We start from the raw sequence: 20,685 nt of genomic DNA, 5'->3' as shown, positions 1-20,685 counted from the left end.
CACAAAAAAAACATTTAGTGCGGTTATTGAATAAAAGCTGATGTTCCTGTCGGATGTTTATATGAACTAATTAGCAGCATTGCTATCATATTGATTTAGGTTTAAAATCAGCATGAGCTGAGAGGATACTGACCCAAGAAAGAAGTGTTACAAGTCCAACTGAGCCCTGTAGATCACACACGAACAAGAGAAATGTCCTGTTGGTGAAAACTTACACTCAGACAATACAAAGTTTGGCCAGTTTAGACACATTGACTTGAATAATGTTTGAATGTGTGAAGTTGAGTCCTTTAAACCTAAGATATCACTATATTAACTTTCAATAAGTGGTGGAAGTCCCGTGCTCAGGGTTCGTTTTATGGCTAGTTGTGCTGGGTCTTTGTTCACAGTATGAAAAGTTAAAAAAGGAGAGAGAACTCATGAATAATTGGACTATTATTCAAGAATTAAATAATAGTTTAATTCAAATCAACCATTAATTGACTGAAATTAAACACTAACTTGTGCAAATGATTCACAAAACCGATTTCTTTTTTCAGTAGACATGCCTGAATGTTTGTCTCTACATACCCTGCATGGCATTTTATTGGTAAATCAACACAAGCTTTGACTCGAGTCTTGTCAGTGTTGTCCAGAGGGGCTGCATTTCAGAATGCTGTTTCTCTGGTTTGCCTGCGTGAGTCCTGAGTGATGACACGAACAAGGTGTTCTGCTGAATCCCAAAGAACAGAGGTTTATATTGTTCATGCTCACTTCTGCACACCTCGACATGTCCCCCACGCCCCATTCTGTAGATAAGTGTACATTAAATATAATTAGACATGCATGCACATATTAGTAGTGATTGTTAATTTGAAATCATGCAGGCAATATGTAAAAAAAAATTGAAATTGTTGCAAATTAGTTTAAATCTACAAAATTTGGCATAACGCCAACCAAAGCTCATACAATTCTTGGAATTGTGGCATGTACATCAGCAGACTTTAGTGGCACATATACATCACCTTTGATGCATTTAGATTAGCTTTATATGTAAGCAAATCCCTTTCTGATGTAATACCAATACATGAGCATATGGTTATTTATTTACTGAGGTAACGGGTCTTCAGATACGTTAATCTTTAGACACCTTTTTTATGCACAATAACAACTCAAGCTGCTGCGTTAGCATGACTGATAATCCAAGTGGTGTGACACCCAGCTGGGGTCAAAAGGTCAGGCTCCGTGATTCTAATGCGCGCTCGCTATTTACCAGCTATTCACAAGACCAACACCCATACATTGTTACAGCTCTGCTGGAGGTAGACGTCTCCTAAGTAAGCATGTTTAGAGAATGAGAACGTTCAGTGCCACAATTCCATTTTATTATCCCTTAAGCTTTTTATAGAGCAGCACCATCTTGTGGATAATCAGAAAATCTCAGTTCCTTTAGAATTTGACCTTTTTCACTAATAACTTTCCACAAGGATATTTGCCTAAGTAAACCTAATCCTAAATCCTAGCTTGTTTGTTCTTGTTGGTTGTTGTGGATATAAATGTACGCTTGGACTCAGCGATGCGGAAAAAAGTATATCCATCTTCATCTTGAGCTTTCTAGTAGTTAAATGTAATGCTTTGTGTCAAAACTAACTGTTCAGAATTTTATCCACCTGAAGATTCATCTGAAGAAGAGTAAGCCCAGAGTACTCTACTGCCATCACCATGTTTTACTGAGGATACAGTGTTTTTAGGTGATGAACTGTTTAGTTTCATTCAATGGCTATCTTCAAAGTGTCACGCTATATACCGCCCTAGAATTTATTGTAGTCTTTTCAGATTCATATTGTTGCACAATCATTGTCATCCTTTGCAGTCTCTATGATGCTGATGTTGAAAAGTTTGGAAAATCGAACAAAGACACCATTAATCAGTCCAACTCCTTTCTTTTAAGTACTAATACTGCAGACATTGAGCTTACTGAATAGCCCCACAAGAGACCTCATACCAACCACATAGAAAGGCAGAAAAGCATTGTCTGTGCCAGGAAGCTAAGATTTTTTATTAATTCTTCAAAGAAATTTCAAAAGAATTTTATTGAATTTTCTACTGGGATCAATAAAATAATTTTGAATTTGAAAGGAAGTGGTCAAACATCATGGAAGAATAAATCCAGGTGAATTGGTTGAGGTGAAAACTGTTAAACAACAGCCAACCAAACATCAGTGGGTTGTACCAGACACCCATGGCGTGTATAATTTTTTAGCCTCTGTGGACTAGAGGAGTGGGGGGGGGAAGCCAAACATAATAAATTAAAACTTTTCTTCAGATTTATTACATGATTTGCTCTGTTATCAGTCCACCCTGTAAAAGAACAGTTCAAATGCATGATTGAAAGCTCGAAAGCTCAAAATCAGTACGACATTCATGAAGGTGATGAGTGCATATGACTCTTTGACCAGGATTGTAAATAAACACACATTTAACTTTATTTTATATCAACGTATTAACATTTTATTCTAATATCAATAAACAGAATATATCAGTCCCTTATTTTTTCTTTTTTTTTTTTTTTACAAAAATACCTGAAAAGATTACAGTAAGCCAACCAACTATTTACAGACTGAAGCAAAGCACATCATGAATATAGAAGCTCTCTCAAAAAAAGAGAGAAGTCAGTTTTCCTGTTCACATTCCCTGAAATGCATGGTAGTTTTCATAGATTTTATTTTATTATTATTATTATTATTTTATTTTTTTTTACTTTACTCATTTGAACAACCAGATTATCTTGCACTGTGACAGCTGAGAAAATTACATATGGATTTGAACTCATTCAAAAAGCAAAAAGGACATAGGAGCTGAAAAGCTGACAATTTGTTTAGGGTTGTATACACTTTAGCTGGGGTTAAGAACCATTTTTCCTAATTCAAAATGTCCATGAACTTTATAAATATAATTTAGACGTCATTCCAGTGCTCACCTCGAAGTTAATTTACAGCTTCCATGGCCTCCAAAACTGACTGTGCTACACCAGTACTATTGGTGTTTTTTTGTTTTATTTTTTATTTTTTTAAGTGTTTACAAAATGTTTACAAAAAACGGTCAGATCAGATTTTTTGCTTATTAAAACAATTAAACACACAATGTCCCATTTTTAGGTTGCATATTTTGAGCTCGCTTAAGTAGTTTCATCTCAGTGTGACACAATGGGATAAACACTAGCGGAGACTAACACAGCTTGAGAGTTCTTGATGAAGTGAAAGTGTTTATGGTAAGTAATATTTCTTTTTCTCATAAACCTAGAGACCTCTTCACAATAGCCAGTTAAAGATCTTAGTTTTGAAAAAAAGTGGAAATTAATTTCACAGGTATTGGATTAAACCTTTGAACAACTACAGAACAATCCACTTGTTTTATTGTGATATCACCAGGGACATGATCCGAATTTCACCAATTTCAACTCCAATCCACAATTAAGCAAGTGATAAAACATAATCAATTAAATATTGCAGTTTGCCTAATAAATACATTTCTCAGAAAAAAATGGAAACTGTTGGTTTGAACTGAAATTGTCTTAAAGTTTCATAGTGAATCTGTATGGAGCAACGGTCAGCTTTACAACCATGTACTGATGTTTGTTTTACCCAGACACCGTTTGCTCATACATGCTTTCAAGACTTATTTTCTAAGTTTGTTAAGGCTGCTTGTGCTGTATTTGATTCTCCACTGACTAAGAAACTTTGAGGTAAAAAGGGTCCAATAGAAAGATACTTCCTGCGTCTATTAAGGCCAGTTCATACCCATTATCTAAGCAGACTCAGTTTTTTGACACTGGTTTTGAATTAGGCATTTGTTTTGACTTTCAGTTTAGACGTAAACTGCTGCTCTATTGTGACACCTAGTGGTTTTCTTAAGTTACACATTTAACAGACTTTGTTGTTGTGAGGGCAGCTTCAGAAAAGAGGTTATTGAATACGCATATTTATTGGTATTTTTAGTAAGAAACCCTGTTTATTTTCTTTTTCCTCTTTTGTGTTTTTATTTTTACAACATTCATCTTGCTGTTCATTCTCAAGGTTAAAATTGACATTAATATCGTCAGTGTGCTTTAACCATAACTTTATGACACTTGTCATTTGAATATATATGGAATGAGAAATCATAATCTGCAGATTGTCATCTTGATCAAAGCCTCTTTTTCAACTCACTGTCTGCACCAAGCTAAGAGGTACCGGGTACACTGAAAGTAATACTCTTCAGGTTGGAGACAGTAACGGAGGATAGGAGACTATGTCTTATCAATTTTTAGTATCAGTAAGGTGTTTAAGATAAATTCAAAGAAAGGAGACAGGTGAAAGCATTTTAGAAAGGAACTGAGTTTTCAAAGACATGATGGGACAGGCCTGTGTTTAAATTACGCTGCAAGAGGGTGTGAGAGAGCAAGACTTTCAGCAAATAACAGATGAGCTAAACAAAGTACATCAATGCTAATCTCTTTTAGCTCTTAACCTCTGTCTTGTTTTTCCAAGAACATGCTGGATTTGGAAATGCTGGGAGTCTCTTTGGAATTCTACATTCTCTAGAAAATACAGGCTGTTTTTAGTTATGCTAAGAATAAAAAAAGCACACATCGCTAACGTACGTTGCTAAAACCAACTTAAAATGTGAACCCCATAATTATTTTACGTTTGTTTTAAATATTACTGCCATTTTAGTTAATCTAATTGTGCTAATCACTGATAGCAGTTGTTAAAGGAAGCTTAAAATGTGAAATTCTTAATCATTTTGCCTTTGTTAGAAAATATTAGCAGGACAGTTTTACAGTGAGAAGCATAACCTAGGATCTGCTCCTAATATAGACAATAATTGAATGCTCACAACAGGAAGGCTTGAACAAAGGGATCTAAATGCTTCTTTTATCTTTGTATTTTATAGTTCTCAAAGAGAAGATAGAATAGGCTAACTTCCATATTTGAAGGTCAAAGAATTTGTACAAAAGTAGGAGAGGAAATTGGCCACAAAAAAATTGAAATTAGTGAATCTCAATGTTTCTTTTGGGAATATTTAAAACAAAAAGGAAAACATAATTTCAGGTAATGTCATTACAAATATAATAGTCACAATGATTTCATGGTAATGACAAGCGAAAAACAGCAGAGACAGCGCTAAGACAGAACAAAAAAAAGTCTAAATTTTTCAAGTAATCAGACACATCCAGATAAATAAATACACACTGCTGCATCAATAAAAACCAGACAATCAAATAAAAAAAAAAATGTCATTGCATCTTAGATAAATTATGATGACTTTGCACAGAGAGACAACATAGTGCTGTTATTCTGCATCTCAGGTCATAGACATAAATCCTTTAACAACCTGCAGGTCAATAAAAGATGGCTGTTGATGTACAAAAGTACGCATATCTAAAAAAAAATCCGCTGGCTGTTTAGCTAAACAAGGCAACCAAAAATGCCCTGAATTAAAAACAACAAAAAGATAAATCTAAAAGCCCAGGAGTACAAATGATAAAAAAAAAGACTGCTATTTATGAGAGACATTTCACAGCAGGATACTCTACATATTGGCAGCAACTTGTGAGAAGTGACAAAAAGGAAGTAAAAAAACAAAATGGACTTCAAGCTTACACGTCGAGTTTAGGGTTAGATAGATTTTGCTTTTCATTAGGTTTTCTGTTGATATAAAGTAAAGATCCAACTCTAACAATAAAACTATTTTAGCTCTTGTTAATTACAGAAACAGGGGCTTAACCAATCACAAAAGGGAATCAAGTAAGACACATTTTAAGCCAACATTTCCAACAACTGTTCTGAGAGTGAAAGACAAATAAACAGACATTGCTTAAAGAACTAACATAGCCACTAAATGTATCTCAATCAATCCATTTCCTACTTGCAACATTCGGTAGCAAGCTCCATAAGGTGTAACGAGATTGATGCAGAAAGGGTCTGCATCCTTTGTTTTAAATGTGTTTCTGTTTTTACACATATAATTTACATGATACCAGCAGCTTGTATAGAATTTTGCCATTTAAAATTATATGAAGACAGCAGAGGCGGTATTTAATATTGTCTGTGTACAAGTAAGCTAGGGGGAAAAAGGCCACACTTATTGAATTATAGAGAACACTAGTTTATGGAACAAAAGTTGCAGCACAATCTGGGTCTAGTGTTTTTCACGCAATCTACAGCATTGCTTTTTGTGTTTCATGTCATTTGAGAAGGCCCACTTCACACTGGATTAAGAGAGCATTTCAGTCTCCAGGATCTATCTCAATGACTTGTCATTCAAACCATTTGATAAACCATCTCCATGCTGAAGGCAATGATGAGGCTTCTCTTTTCGCAGCACTCAACAAATTACAACATCTACTTCATGAGGGTTGTTTCCACATAACCTAGAGTTTCTTTCTGTGTCTGGGAGAGATTTTTCCATCTCTACCACCAGCGTCAGAACAGCTTTGGAGGAGGAGACAACGCTGTCCCTTCGAGGTAGCCCCCTGTAGTTTATGAACCACTTACTTTATGAACCACCACAATCCGAACACTTAAGTTCTTTTCAAAACAAGTGAGCTGAATTTCACACTCTATTACGTGTCTTACGGATGCTCACTGCAGACCTTTCCAAGAACGTGCAAAGACAAATTTTTTAATTGCATTGAATTCTTAGTCCAATGTGAAATGGGCCATACAGATGTTTGTGGAAAAGTGTTTCATGAAAGGCAGAAGTTATCCAAATCGAATCAACTCTTTAAAACAGGCCAGTTTAATAAAATGGCGATATTTATGTGAATGCAATAATATAGTCTCAGTCCCAAGCTCCTTTTACCATACCTGAATTAAAAAAAAACTGAACAATACAATCAGCTGTCTGTTTAGTATAACTGCTCTGACTTAGCTGCTAATGACTGAATGGCAAAATTATGAAAAGAATTGGACAGTTTTGTGGATATTTCAAAGCAGAAATCTTGGAGACGGTGTGGCAACCCAGAATGCTGAGCACCAAGTGATCTGCTGTGGCTAATGTGACCTACATAGAGCTGCAAACATTCAAATGGCAGGGAAAACAGATGCAAAAACGCAATTTTTTGAGGAACTGTGCTAAGGAAATCTCTAAAAGGGAGGACAGTGCAGGTTTGACAAACGTAACGTTTCAAAGACTGAAAAGAATTTCACGCAGGACCGCCAGGTGCCTTCAGATCAAATTCACGGTAAAATGTGGGCATGCCCATTCACGCCAAAAACGACATGGTGTGGTGGCACCATGTCTAGTTGAGTAATGCACCAAGAGATGCCACGCACCTTTAAAGGCTGTGTGCACCGCAGCGACTTTTCAAACAAACGGAACATAATCTCCATCCGTGATATACATTTTGAAAATGTGCCATCAACACTTCAAATGACACTGCAGTTAGAAAGAAACTAAATGGTCCACACAATAGCTTCAATCCTGCTGATTGTCCAGTTTAAGGGAAATCAAGTCGATTTTCGAGAGACAACCCTTGAGGCCCCCTCCCCCAAGCTTATTGATGAATATTGCCGGCATCTCATGAAGCGTTTTTGCAACAGTGACGACACAAAATGGCAGTGTTCATTTTTTTTATCTTTGTTTTGCTTATTTTTTCTCTTAAAAGTGGAACCCCATGAGCAAGTCGTGCATCGGCTTCCACAAAAACGTCCAAGAAAATCAGGAGAAAAAAATCCAGCCAGTCAGCAACGTCCAGCAGACTCACAATAGAAAACGACAACAGCGAAACATCAGTCAATTCACCAGCTTCTTGGAAAGGTAAGAACAAACGACAGAGAGAACAGCGATCCCCTCCGCTTTGTCTGTTAGTTTTCAGGCAGAGTCAGGTCAAGTTTCAGACGGTCACATGGTCCGAAGATGTCATAAGGCCACGACGGTGCACGGATGTTTGAGTTTGCAAGGCAGGACGCCCCTGTTGAGCTGGTAGAACTCCACCAGCTGAATCAGGTCTGTGAATTTGGTTTCGCCGTCATCGAGGCTGAAGAAGACCTGGCCGTCCTCTTCACACTGAATAAAAACAAGAGCACCACATAGCATGAGACAAACAACCAAGACAAACCTTTCTTCTATAGACAAATCAAAAATTGTTTTCTAAAATGTCTGCAGGAACTTGCTTGCAATTATGACCTCAAGATTTAACAAAATAGCATTTTTTTTTCCTTATTTATGTTCAAGGTTCACACACATCTTTTATGTCAAAATTCCTTGTTTTTTCTCAAACGGATAGATAGGCAGACAAGCTGACGTAACTGACAACACTCTTATCTTTTTCTGTACTTATGCTGATCCCAAAATACTTTGGTGAAATTCCAGACTTTCAACTGTGTGAGAACCCTTTATGTTGTTACATCTTGACAAGGCTTTTGTTTTTTTTTTTTTTGGGGTGGGGGGGTAGGATCTTGTAGGAGGAAGACGTCACTAAGATAAAATGCTTACCGGTAGGATCTGAAAATGTTTGATTTTCTGATGATGGCACAAAGTGAGGACAAAGGCCTTCGGGTTACTCTGACTGACTCTCAGCAGAAACAACCTTCACAGTAGAAAGAAGACAAAATCTGTGTGAGGAAACAAAGATTTTCGGGATGCCTTTCCTCCTATCAGCTCAGCTGACTCACCCATCTACTTGTCCCTGCTGGTGGATAATACGATGGGATTCCTCTCTGGTTATCCTGCCGTAGAACCACAGCTGAGCTATGTGGATGACTGCACAGAGTGCAAAAAAGAAAAAAAAAATGTTTCAATGATGATACAAAAAGGTAGGATAAAACACCAGGTTATTCACTTTTTATGTTACTAGAGATTTACCTGAGTTAAGTGAAGACTGGTGTAAGGGACTGTGGGAACCTAAAGCATTCACTCGATTTCTCTTCTGAAGGAAAGTGTCACAGAAACAGAAAGCAACCGTCATTAATTTATGACACAAAGAGCTGCAGATACATTTCTAGCAATTCTATACAAATACGACTAAAGTTTGAATTTGATTGCTTAAAATTAATTCTCATAAAATGTTAAAATGCAAAAGTTACACAAAAATGAATTGAGTGAATGCAAGAAACGTTAATCAAAATAGTAAAACAATATTAAGCTCACTGTCAAAGAAAAAAATTGTTATGACATCTCAACTTTCAAATATCACATAAAAAATTAATTTATATTAAGATTTTATTTCTAAATGTACAGTGTCTTTTTCTCACCCTCCACATATGTCCCTCCTCCAAGGCAGCACTCTGAGCCTCGATTGGGTTGTCAATCACCCGACCTATCCTCCCTGAGAAATCCATTGCCACGAGGGAGTTTTCCGATACACTCCTCTAGGGGGAGCCAGAAACACACAGCAGTTACAAAGGAGATGAAGTTACCAATGTGAACAAATCCCTGCCCAAAACATGCCGGCTTACAAGGCAATGCGTATTTAAGAGTTTTGATTTATTTTTTTTTATTTTTACGCAATGTACATAAATAAATGGAACTACAGTGCTTTAAATGTGTCAAAATGCATTATTCTTGTGGATAAGTAACAGTTTGAACTAAATATATGATAAAATCACATAGGATTATTACTATTATTTTAATAGTTCTTAAGCTGCAACACAGCATTAAATAAATTCACTTGTGTAACAAACCCAATCGTAGACTGGTTAACCTGTGAGTCAAATTCAGACCAAATCCTCTTTAAGTAAAGTAGTGTTACATGTAAGAATCCTACATATCTTCAAGATTCAAAGGCAGTAAATTAATAAATAAATCATTTAAATCTTTTAAATCTATGAGAATGAAAATAAAAATAATAATAATTCAAAATTAACTTAAAAACACATAATGATTTTAACGTCTAATTAAGCACTTTATAGTTCTGTGCTGTGCAGCAGTATGAATTTATTGCATCCGTCAGCCATAAACATCAAAGACATACTGGGTGTGGCTAACCCTGATTTACTCAAGATGATTTGTCTGAAGTTGCCATTTAGGAATAATTTATCAGATGTAAAAAAAAAAAAAAAAAAAACTTACCACAGGAGCTGAAAAGTGTGAAAGCAATGCTTTTCTTTGCTTATAGTTCTGGTACAATATGATCCCATACTGTCAAGGGGGAAAAAAGACAAACATGTAAACACCAATGCAACAATTTTATTTGTAAACTGCAGATGCAACAATCACGGTTTTCTTGGCCAGTACAGATTTTCAATTGTATTTAAGTTCCGATTCCACCGATTCCAATTTTTTTTTAAAGGATTCTAACACAAAAAAGAGAAACAAAACGTGCTCTGGGTATATATTTGGTTTCATGCACCTAATGTGCCTCATCATTGATTAAAACCAATCCAAAAAAAATTGGCTGATGCTAAATTCTAACCGTTCATTTCTATACTAAACATATTGCACGTATCTTGATAGTTTAACAAGATAATCACATTACATCCTTTTAATTTTAGTCTTGTTCCAGAAACTCTTCCCATCCCCAAATTATAGAAAGCTGGTAGTTGGATAGTATTACATCTTAGACAGTGTCGATGAGGTACCTTAAAGATTCTGAAAGCAGTCATCCAACAGGTCCTGCTTTGTTCGTCCTCTGCACACAGCATCCTCAGCTCCTTTGTTTCTCCTATGGCTTTATTAAGCTGCAAATCAACATGTAGAGTTTAATCTCTTGGCATGGTCAACTCCCTATTTCTAGCACATGTGCCTAAATGATCTACTTTGCTCATAGATCATTAAAGGTAAAGCATTTTTTAAAACCATTCAGGAGAGACAGGTTGACATTTCCCAGCTCATAACATTTCACACTTTCAGTTTCCCATAATGACATAAAATCAACTTCATCTGACTTGCAGTGTCTGACACTCACTTTGAAACAGAAGGTGTAGTCTGTGGGTGCACCATGTTGCTTTTTGCCTGTGATGACAGTGAAGATACTGTTGTCCTCCAGGTCTGCTAGCAACTGTAAATATCTGGGCTCCTGGAGACAGAGGGAATGAAGTCAGGATAGGAGGGCGAGCATCGGCCGCCGTCAGTAATCTCTTCTCCTCGGATTACATTTACCTTTGAGGTTCCTCTTGTAGAGCAGTAGAGTCCTGAGCGACGCAGGAACATGTAAACTTTTTTCCAAGACTTCCTGCCCACGTCTTTCATGTACACATATCCCTGGATTTCTGGGCAGGTGCTGGGCGAAAGGAAGTTCTGAAAATGGAGCAGGAAGATTTTTATTGTTTGACTCCATCTGAAACCTTAAGGCTCCATTTTAGCAGTAGGTAGGGCAAACAGAAAGAACAGAGTAATCTGGGGTCTCTGTATAAAAGCATACTTTGCCACTGGTCGTAAAACAAAGAGGGTAATTTATGTACATGTGAAAATGCATTCATTTTACGTGCTTTGTGTTGACATTATGCAAGTATACATATAATAAAGCAGAATCTTTTAGAAAAGCTCATGTATTTCTGTAACTCAGTTCACAAATTAAAACACATTATATAAATTATTATGAATACATTGATGTTTTAAAGCCTTTATTTCTGTTTATTATGATGTTTCTTTTTTGCTTTCAGGTAATGAAACATAATATTCAAGATTAGAATATTACCATTAAAAACATTTTTAATACAGAAATGTACGCTTAATACCTGCTCAAAGGTTGTTATCTTCAGACGATATGCATATTCTGACTTATTGAATATGACTGCATATTTATTATTTAGCAATTTATTGATCCAGAGATGGTTAATAGTAAGAAATATAGTCATGCAAAAGACAGTATAGTAGGAATCTTAAATATTAGCAAAGAAACTTTGACCTGAGATCATGGATATAATTAGGATGAACATTAGACGGACTAAATGGTGATAAGACTTAAATTTTGCAGACAACATGTGTATAGATGTAAATTAAAATTTCATATACTCGGTGTGCAAAATCTCCGTTTTTGCATAGGATATTTACCAGCCGTATTAAAGTCGACCAATTTTTGTTTTTCTTTAAAGTTACAGTTTAAAAACTAACATTGTCTACAAGTCAACACTAAGATAGTATACAGTGCTTGAGTAACTGAGTTTTCTCTGTATGCAGCAGAGCAATGCAGCACTGCCCCTTTCTCACTTGTTACTGTGCGTAGCTGACTCAAGCAAGTCTGTCCTACAAGACAGGCTGCATCTGGAACGCAGACCACTAAAGACTGAACCTGAGCAACTCATCAACTGGCTAATGTCAGCTTGATATATTCTGTTTCTATAAAAAGACTGCTATGGTAAAAAGGTATAATAGTCTGTTGAACAGACATGCTTCATTACAAACTAAACTCATCAAGGTTTTGCTACGTATTTTTAATTAGTTTCACATATCAGTTTCAAAATAAATAAATTAAAGGAACGTGGGCACGATATACATTTTTGTGTGAACACTGTGAAACTGCTTATCGTACTGTTAGAACCTTGCAGCAGCCCAGGCTTAGCTGTTGTGTACTGCGGTGCTGAGTGATATCAAGGCTTTTCTGGGGCCGTCTTTGTGATAGCCGAATGTGCTCCGCTGTCATCGTAATACCAGAGGGGTGAAATGTATTATCTATAAAGCAGAGCAGTTATTTAGAGACTTCCCGTCTCGCTCTGACCCGAATATCTATAGGGTGAGTCTAATTTAATTTATTTAGCTCTACGAATACATTTATTGGTACTGGAAACATGTTTGGCGAGAACGATGCTCCCACAGGAGACCACAGCACAGCTGACAGAACTGGCAGCCACAGCTCTATCAGGTTTCTGCACACCAAAGATCTCCCTACGTTGTAGAACGTCTTGAGTCCAGTTTGGTTTTTTTTAGCACGAAGGGCTTGTATGTTACCTTGTAGAACTATCCATAGCCCTTGATCTTTTCTGTACAACTGTTTAAATGTGACTTTTATTGAAGAGTGACAAAAAGATGGCCACACGAAGTCCCTACTAGCTGAGGAACCGAGTAGTTCTGGTAGAAGAAGGGTAATTAGTCAGAAATCAAACCTGAACTTTAATCAAAGCATTCTTATGTTAAAATGATCCAAGTCGAGACCACTCCAATCCAATTGGGGATTTGTTTGGCAAAATATAAAGTTTGCTATTCGAAGACACTCAGTATCCAATCTACTGTAGGGCTTATTGTACAAAGAAGAATGAGCAAACAAATTTAGCTTCTTGAAGTATATTATATTGAATATTTTTTTGCCAAAAGACATACAGCAGTAATTCTAGCTAAGGGCCAGTCTCCAAAGTATTGCCACAAGGTTAGTAATGTGACTTTGTATTGAACTATCAGACAAAATCCTAATTAAATACAGTGATGTTTTATATTATCATATGTCAAAATCTAAAAAAAGCTCAAGATGTATAAACACTTTTGCTCGTAGCTGAAAGAACAGCAAGAGACGAAAGAAACTCTATCTGTGGTCCAAAGTTGGTCCAAAACTCCTATCTTTGTGACCTGGGTGTGAATTCGATGAGACCAGATGGTTGAAGCAGGTTAGGTTAATAAGTGAAGTGACAGCTTGAGCTAATAAATCCGATTTGGAACGGTGATTTGCGGCTGAAAAGACAAACTGTGCCAGAAGCCTCTTCAATATTTGAAGCATATGTTCTGCAGTGTTTAAAAAAAAAAAAAAAAAAAAAAAAAAAAGAATATCATCAAGGGCCTCATGCATTTTCCCAACACTGGCCAAGCACACATTCACACACAACGATATCTCAAACAGCCTTCTTTCAGAGCCACAGCACCTTGACTTCCCCACAGTCAAATATTTCTTGTGTAATATGGATTATTGCAACCACCTGGACGAGCTCAGTTCAGAGAGCGCATCGCTGTGCTCTAATTGAGCGAGAAGATTGTGAATTTAGCAGAAGTCAAACAGAGGGAATTCCTGACACTGCTCCAGCTCTTTCCAATCCCTAATATATGTCGAGCGCCACGTCTGTATAATCAGAAGGAGGGCCAGCAGCTTTCTCTGAGTGCAAAGGATGAACAGAAGGATCTGTTTCTGACAGCTCTCCAAGACAAACCCAGGCTGGGTTTTTTTGCTTTTTTTTAAGACCAAAGCCCCTCAAATTTCCAAGAACCCAGCTCTGTCGCACATATGAAAGACCTGCACAAACTTCCAATTAGTTAAGGAACTTCAGCGCATTACAAAACTATTACAATCCTTCAAGCTTTGCACGATTTGTTACATTAGAACCATAAACTTGTGTATTTTTGCAGACATTTATGTTCCTGTATTTGTGGCCATTTGGAATCAGCTCGCCTCAGTAAATCTTCTCATTGCACATAAAAAACCCCAAAACAAAACAAAACAAAACTTAAAGAAGAGTGTTTCAATAGCAGCTTCAAAACATTGTCTTCTAAGTTGAATTTTAATATCTTAATAACCACTACCCCAGTTTTTTTTTTTTTTTTTTACAGCCTCCCTTCTAGAAAAAAATACATACCCCATGATGATTCTGCCACCAACATGTTTCACAATGAGGATGGAATATAATATCCCTCAGGTTTGCTGAAGTGTGATCTGAGGCTGCACTTCAAATGGGACTTTATGTGGTTTTTGTTCAGCCATCTTTTTCTTCTTGCCACTCTTCAAGGCTATAAGCACAACTATTGCTTGTCTTATTAACATACTCTACCACATCAGCTATGAAAATCAGTCATGATTTCTGTCTGATTTGAACTCTCTTCTGAAAATCAATCTTTCCAACCTGACCTTTGAGAAAATGGGAAATGTTGGTGTCTATTCATTTTTATGTTAGCTGTTTTTAGTTAACTACAAAGATTTTAATTTGTTTTAATCCTGTATTGTTTATTTTATTTCATTGTCGTTTTATTGGATATTGCCAGATTTTTTTTTATTTCTTACTGTATGGTATTTTTGTACTGAGATTAAATTGCTCACAAATTGACTGTTTATTTATTATGCATCGCTTTTTGTGAATTATCACATAAATTTAGGATAGACTCCAATAAGTCGATGCTTGTAATATTACAAAATGTTCAAGGGCTGAGTCTGTTCTTGCAAGGCAGGGTGTACTTTGCGCTTCAAATGGCCTGATTCCATCCATCACAGGTGGTTGGGCTGTGGTGCGCGTATCGAGACAGTCGTGTGTCAACAAAGGATCAACAGTAGTTATTACTGTTGCCTCTGACGAGACATGCTGTCTAAGGGTCAGGGGTGAGGTGTGCCAGCTTGATTGTACAGTACGCGGCAGGTGGTGACTCTGAGCAAACGACACTATGTGCGTGTCAAGAGAAGGAAGAGGAGGAGGAGGAGTGACAGTCAAACACAGACACGCAAATGGAGAGAGAGGAAGGTTCGTACCTGCAGGAGTTGAGATGGTGGAATTTTATGATCGTTTTCCTGGCACCACGCAACCATGTGGTCCGGGAAAAATGTCTAGCGGAGGAGGAGGAGGAAGGGGACATGTCAGAGACTGTGACAATAATTATAGGGCGGAGGTGTTGTGACAGCAACAGACGTCAAGCAAATGTCATTAGTTCAATTGCTGTCATAGCGTTTCACAAGGGCAACAAAAGAGTTTTTCAACAAGCAGACCTGTCACAACAGGCCGCACCGTTCAACAAAAGTAGACAACTGCATCAGATTTTGTTGGGGGTTTGGCTGTGTCACTAATGAGGTTGCCCAAAACATCTTTGCTTTTACAGATAGTAAGGACCAATCAACACAGCTGTGGTTGCTTTAAGTGTTTTAAGATATCTCTATAAGAATTTTTCAAAAGTGACATTGCGGATGAAATGACATCTGGCAAAAATAAGTACTACTAACCAGAGGGTTTCTGAAGAATTCATATTTGGCATAGTTCTTCCTGAAGAGGAATCTACTGTCGCTACTCATGGAGGCCTGGACCTGGACCACCCGCTCGTGGTCTTCTAGACAACGCTCTGAAAACAAAGAGGGCACTGTTTACTTTGCAGAATTATTTTTGTCTGAATCAAAACACAAACAGCAAAAAAAAAAAGATATATATATATATATATTATATATATGCATATTTCATAATAACCACTTAGAAACACTGACACCAGCACAAAAAGTCACATTATAAACAGAAAGTCACTGGGATTTATTTTCAGACAGAAAGAGAAATAATTAAAAAAAAAAAAAAAGCGACATAATGAAAGTGAAATAAAAAAGCACAAACCCTTACTGTTGGCTGCTCTAAATTTAGGCTCCTGGAACCTTTAATTTCCTATAAAAAACATTCCAGTAGTGTGCGACTCCCCCACCTGTTCCCAATGCAAATCAAGCAGTTTTTTCCCACAATCCGCGCCTTGTTAGTCTGCGTTTTAGAAGCCGAACGTCACAGTGTTGCACCGTTACTCATTTGCACATTAATGGAACACAAGTGTTATGAATGAATAAATGAACAGGGCTGGCACACTCTCAACTTAATCATACATCATCTTGGGCAATAATGAAACTGCTGCCCACAGGGTTCAGAAACTGTGTGAATTAAACCAGAATGCTGTTTTTTTTTTGTGGCTAAAACAATCTTAAATTACAGGCTGATGTTACAGCTTCAGGTTAATCCAACTAACCGACTGCTGATATTAAATCCAAAAAGATCCTAATGTGGGTTAATATAAAGCTTTGATTCAAGAGCAACGTCTGCTCTTGTATGAATATAGTCACAACTGTGGTGATTTTTTATTTTTGTTTAAATCAATTTCCTAAACAGAAACTGAGTCACACAGTTTCTCCACTCTCTCAACTTCTGCTACTCCCTTAATTGGTGGCTTTTATTTTTTCAAAGAGAATCTAATAATTAGGTAAATAACAGATCTTAATTAAACAAAGTACAACAAACAGGAATAAGACGCTGTGGTACGTGATGTCCAAGCTTAATTTCGTTGTTTGCTGTGTGGTTCCCTCCCTTTCATGCCCTCTGTCACGATCTCTGTATGCTGTCACGACCAATTTCTTTCCTTCCACTTCAGCCTGTCGCCCCATGAGTCAGGCATGTTTGCAGCTGTGCACCTTTTTTAATCGGACAAGAAAGGTAAACCTATTCAACTGCATGCCAGAATTGGGCTGCGACACAGGAAGCTCTTCAAGCTGCGTGCTGCTCCTTTATTGTCTTCTAACTTATCATGCATTATAGTTTTTTTTTTAAATTAATTTTGTATTACGGTAATAAAAAAAATTTTTTTTTTTCTTGGGGTCATGATAACTTATCATTTAACAGCTTTTGTGCACAATGCCAAGCCTTTGGCTGTTGCCATGTAAAGTGGGAAAGTACAGTTGTCAGCTACGCAGCAGTTGTCAGCGCATTAGTGCAAAGTAGCGTTAACTAAAACGTCTTCAACAAAAAAACGAGAACCAAGATCTAAATGAAAATAATTTTATTCGCTGCAGTAAAAGAGACGCATATTTTGTTGAGCGTTATGCAAAGCGACCTTTGACAAAGGGTAAATTTGCCGCTGCTTCATTATATGTCATTTTCAGAATCCTCTAAACACTAAAATGAGGTAAGCAACTATTCTGGATGACAAAAGAATACAGTTGCAGAACGGGTTCTTTATAACACAACAACGACTATAATAGAACCGAGGGACGCTGAGCCAGAAATGATGTCATTCACAAGAAACCAACACAATCTGACAGCACAGGGTTGGCAGCAGCGATGAGAAAAGCATGTCGATCATGATAAATGGTGAAATATTAGGTTAGAGCTTTGGGAGCCACACTTTGAATAATGCAATATATTTCCTAAGATTTTACTCGCCTGACAAGCGCAGCAGTCTGCACAGAGAAGCTCTCAGACGTTAGCTGTCAGCTTAAGCAGCAGAAATGAAATGTTTTTACACCGTGTCTCTTTGGGCGATGTGTTTCACTCCCAGAAACACAACTCCTTTTAAAATTACACCCCTTCTTTCCAACATCTGGGTAACTGCGCAGACATGAGTCCTCCATAAGTGTTTTATAATCACCCTCCCCTCTAGGGGAGGCCTGGTTTTTAACATTAAGTTGTCTGAAACTTTTTTGGGCTATTTCACGCCGCCAAGTCTAATGCAATTCTATCTCGAAAGAAATGCAAACCAAAAAATTGCAAGAACAAGCTTCAGGTGTTTCCTACTCTTTTTTTTTTTTTCTCCACTTTTGAATCTTGTTTGGACTACAGTCACTCTGATGCAGTAAGTGCTTCTATTTTCAGGCTCCAGTGCAGAACTAAAGAAAACCTCTAATGCGAAAGAAAGGTTTTTAAACCCGTCATCAATCATCACCTAGCTGGCGTGTCAATTACAGTGCTGGAGCTATAATGTTACACAGGCGCTGACACTAAGGCGGGGGGGAAGTCGAGAAAGGTTTTGTTACATTGCTCATCAGGTACATCACATCTCCTGAGCGGTTACGATCAATTCTCTTGACCCACTTCATAAAGGCTGAAAAAATAACTGAATAAAATAAATAAACTTGGCACTTCAAATTTAAAGTTTGTACTTTGTCAGTGACTTGAAACCTCAAATGTAAGAGTTAAATTAGGAAAGAGTGTCATTTGCTAGTGTGTGGATCCTCCTCTGCATACAACAAAAACATTTTACTTCTTTCAATTAGCTCATAAGCAAAGCTACTTAGATGGCAAGAAGGAAATCTGGAGGGTAATAAATACAAACCCTTAAAGGTATATGAGTGAAAATCAAAACCTTCAATGATAGTTCAAACCCAGCAACTTCAACTACTTATTTTTGGGTGACAAGTATTATGTAACCACAAATTTAGATCAGTCAGCTGCTAGCTAATCACATTTGTTGTACATAGTGTCAAGCACAGGGTGTTGAGGTTTATATGTTTAAAATGATTGCATTAAAATAAATACACAATCTGTATGGAACTGTCATAAGGCCTTTTCTGAGGATGAATCTGTGTTTAACCAGGTTAGCGACAACACAAATGCAAAAATCAGACTTGCTAACAACCCAAACATTTTAACCCCAAGGCAGTAGTTGCCGATGCGCGGCATCTTAGCTGTGATCATCAGGAAAAAGGTTTACAGGTCACCTTATTAGATGAAACTGAAAAACTGCCACTGCGCCAGCAATACATGCATTCTAATTATTAAGCATTCAATTTTAGCTAATTTTCTTGAGTAACACAATTTCAAATTTGTCTGGAATTTACTCCAGTGAGTGAATTTTAGCTATTGATCTTGCATAACTCCAAGAAAATTAAATAAAAATAACTCTAAGAAAATTAAATAAAATTTGAAATGCACCTTTCAATCCACCAGAGATTGGAACTGGACAATTTTCCACTTGACTGATCATAATAACCACTTCAAATACTAAACAAACTATGCATCATTATCAGAGTACCAAACATGTACTTTCAATTTTTAATTTGATTTTTTTTGTAATGATATGATAAAAGACATCTGGAGTGAAGCATAAATAGACAAAACCTTGTATATCTTGTATTATGTTTGTATTTTTCATTGGCTTAAAACTAAAAGCTCTGTCCAAAATAAGCAGCAAATTGTCTCTTATGTGTTATAATGTCATCAGAAACATTGATCGAATTTAAGATCAGCAGGTCAGACCTCAAAGAAAACTGGAAATCTGTGATCAGTGCTTCTCCAATTAAAATCTAACCCCGTACTCCAACTCCAACAGTTTGTTTTGTCTGTGTGCTCAAAAGACTAAAGTGCATTACAGCTATGATCTCAGTCATGAAGGGCTTTTCATATTAAGCATACTAAACACTAAATTTAAATTATGCAACAAAAAAAAATGTGTAAATTAAAGCTGCTTAGATATAACTCAAAGCAAATTCCATTTTGTTAAAAGCTTTTTCCTTACATAAGAAAACACAGATGAGCTACAATGACTTCTCTCTGTATACGTTACCCTTGGCCAGTGTGCGCTTATGTTATACAATATGCTCATCCACTCGCGCTTCAAGAAATGCCTGCATTAGAATATGCGTCTATTCTGCCCACCCAACTATGCAGCCATAATTCCATGCATGAATATGGCGCAGAGACAGGAATGCACTTCTGTAAGGCAGTGATAACGCTGCAACATCCTCACCCACCCAAGGGGACTTGAGCATGGTTTCTTACCTAGTCCTAGCAGTGGGTGGTGTTCAACAAGTGCCCAACTGTTGTCATCCACACAGTGGCTTTTATACACCAGGAGCTGGCACAGATGCCTGACCGTCATGTCGGCTGGAATCTCCACAACTTTGCACATGCCGTCCTCGCTAAAGATCTTCACAATCTGAAAAGAAGATGCAGGGGGCAAGGTTAGAAGAAATAGAATGACGATTGTTTAAGTAACATGGATTGAAAACAGGGGGAAATAAAATCTGAATCAAAAGTTCAACAAAGTTGTCATATACATTTGTTACTTAAGTTCAATCAATCACAAATGTTCGGAATTATAAAAAAAAAAAGAAAGACACTATCAAGAAATTCAGTCAAACCAGCCTAATACATGGTCAAAGTAAGCAATTTTTCCCCCCCCCTTCAACACAGCGATGACCTTTCATGAACCATAGCATACAATACACAGGCTTGTCATTATAACACACAATGGAAAAGAACAGATATTCAACACTGTGTAGCAATTATGGCGTTAGAAATCACAGGCGAGCATCTCCAAAGCCATCTTCTTACTGTAATACAGAGACAAATATACCATAGTGTA

General features: G+C 37.0%; 1 protein-coding gene across 1 annotated transcript in view; it reads right to left on the bottom strand.

The window, feature by feature from the left end:
* Nucleotides 1–3,376: 3,376 nt before the first annotated feature.
* Nucleotides 3,377–20,685, bottom strand: part of grb10b (growth factor receptor-bound protein 10b) — a 68,446-nt gene continuing 51,137 nt past the window's right edge. The window contains exons 6-17 of the mRNA XM_008432142.2: nucleotides 20,100–20,256; nucleotides 15,806–15,921; nucleotides 15,341–15,415; nucleotides 11,065–11,202; nucleotides 10,871–10,981; nucleotides 10,545–10,643; nucleotides 10,036–10,104; nucleotides 9,219–9,335; nucleotides 8,830–8,893; nucleotides 8,640–8,727; nucleotides 8,461–8,554; nucleotides 3,377–8,031 (exon numbers count right to left, since the gene is read on the bottom strand). Coding sequence (XP_008430364.1) covers nucleotides 7,885–8,031; nucleotides 8,461–8,554; nucleotides 8,640–8,727; nucleotides 8,830–8,893; nucleotides 9,219–9,335; nucleotides 10,036–10,104; nucleotides 10,545–10,643; nucleotides 10,871–10,981; nucleotides 11,065–11,202; nucleotides 15,341–15,415; nucleotides 15,806–15,921; nucleotides 20,100–20,256 — 1,275 coding nt within the window. The 3' untranslated portion in view covers nucleotides 3,377–7,884. The remainder of the gene's footprint in view (nucleotides 8,032–8,460; nucleotides 8,555–8,639; nucleotides 8,728–8,829; nucleotides 8,894–9,218; nucleotides 9,336–10,035; nucleotides 10,105–10,544; nucleotides 10,644–10,870; nucleotides 10,982–11,064; nucleotides 11,203–15,340; nucleotides 15,416–15,805; nucleotides 15,922–20,099; nucleotides 20,257–20,685) is intronic.

This window comes from Poecilia reticulata, linkage group LG16 (genome assembly GCF_000633615.1).
Source record: "Poecilia reticulata strain Guanapo linkage group LG16, Guppy_female_1.0+MT, whole genome shotgun sequence".
NCBI lineage: Eukaryota > Metazoa > Chordata > Actinopteri > Cyprinodontiformes > Poeciliidae > Poecilia > Poecilia reticulata.
Note: the sequence above shows the minus strand (reverse complement) of the source record. Positions and strands in the feature narration are given on the sequence as shown.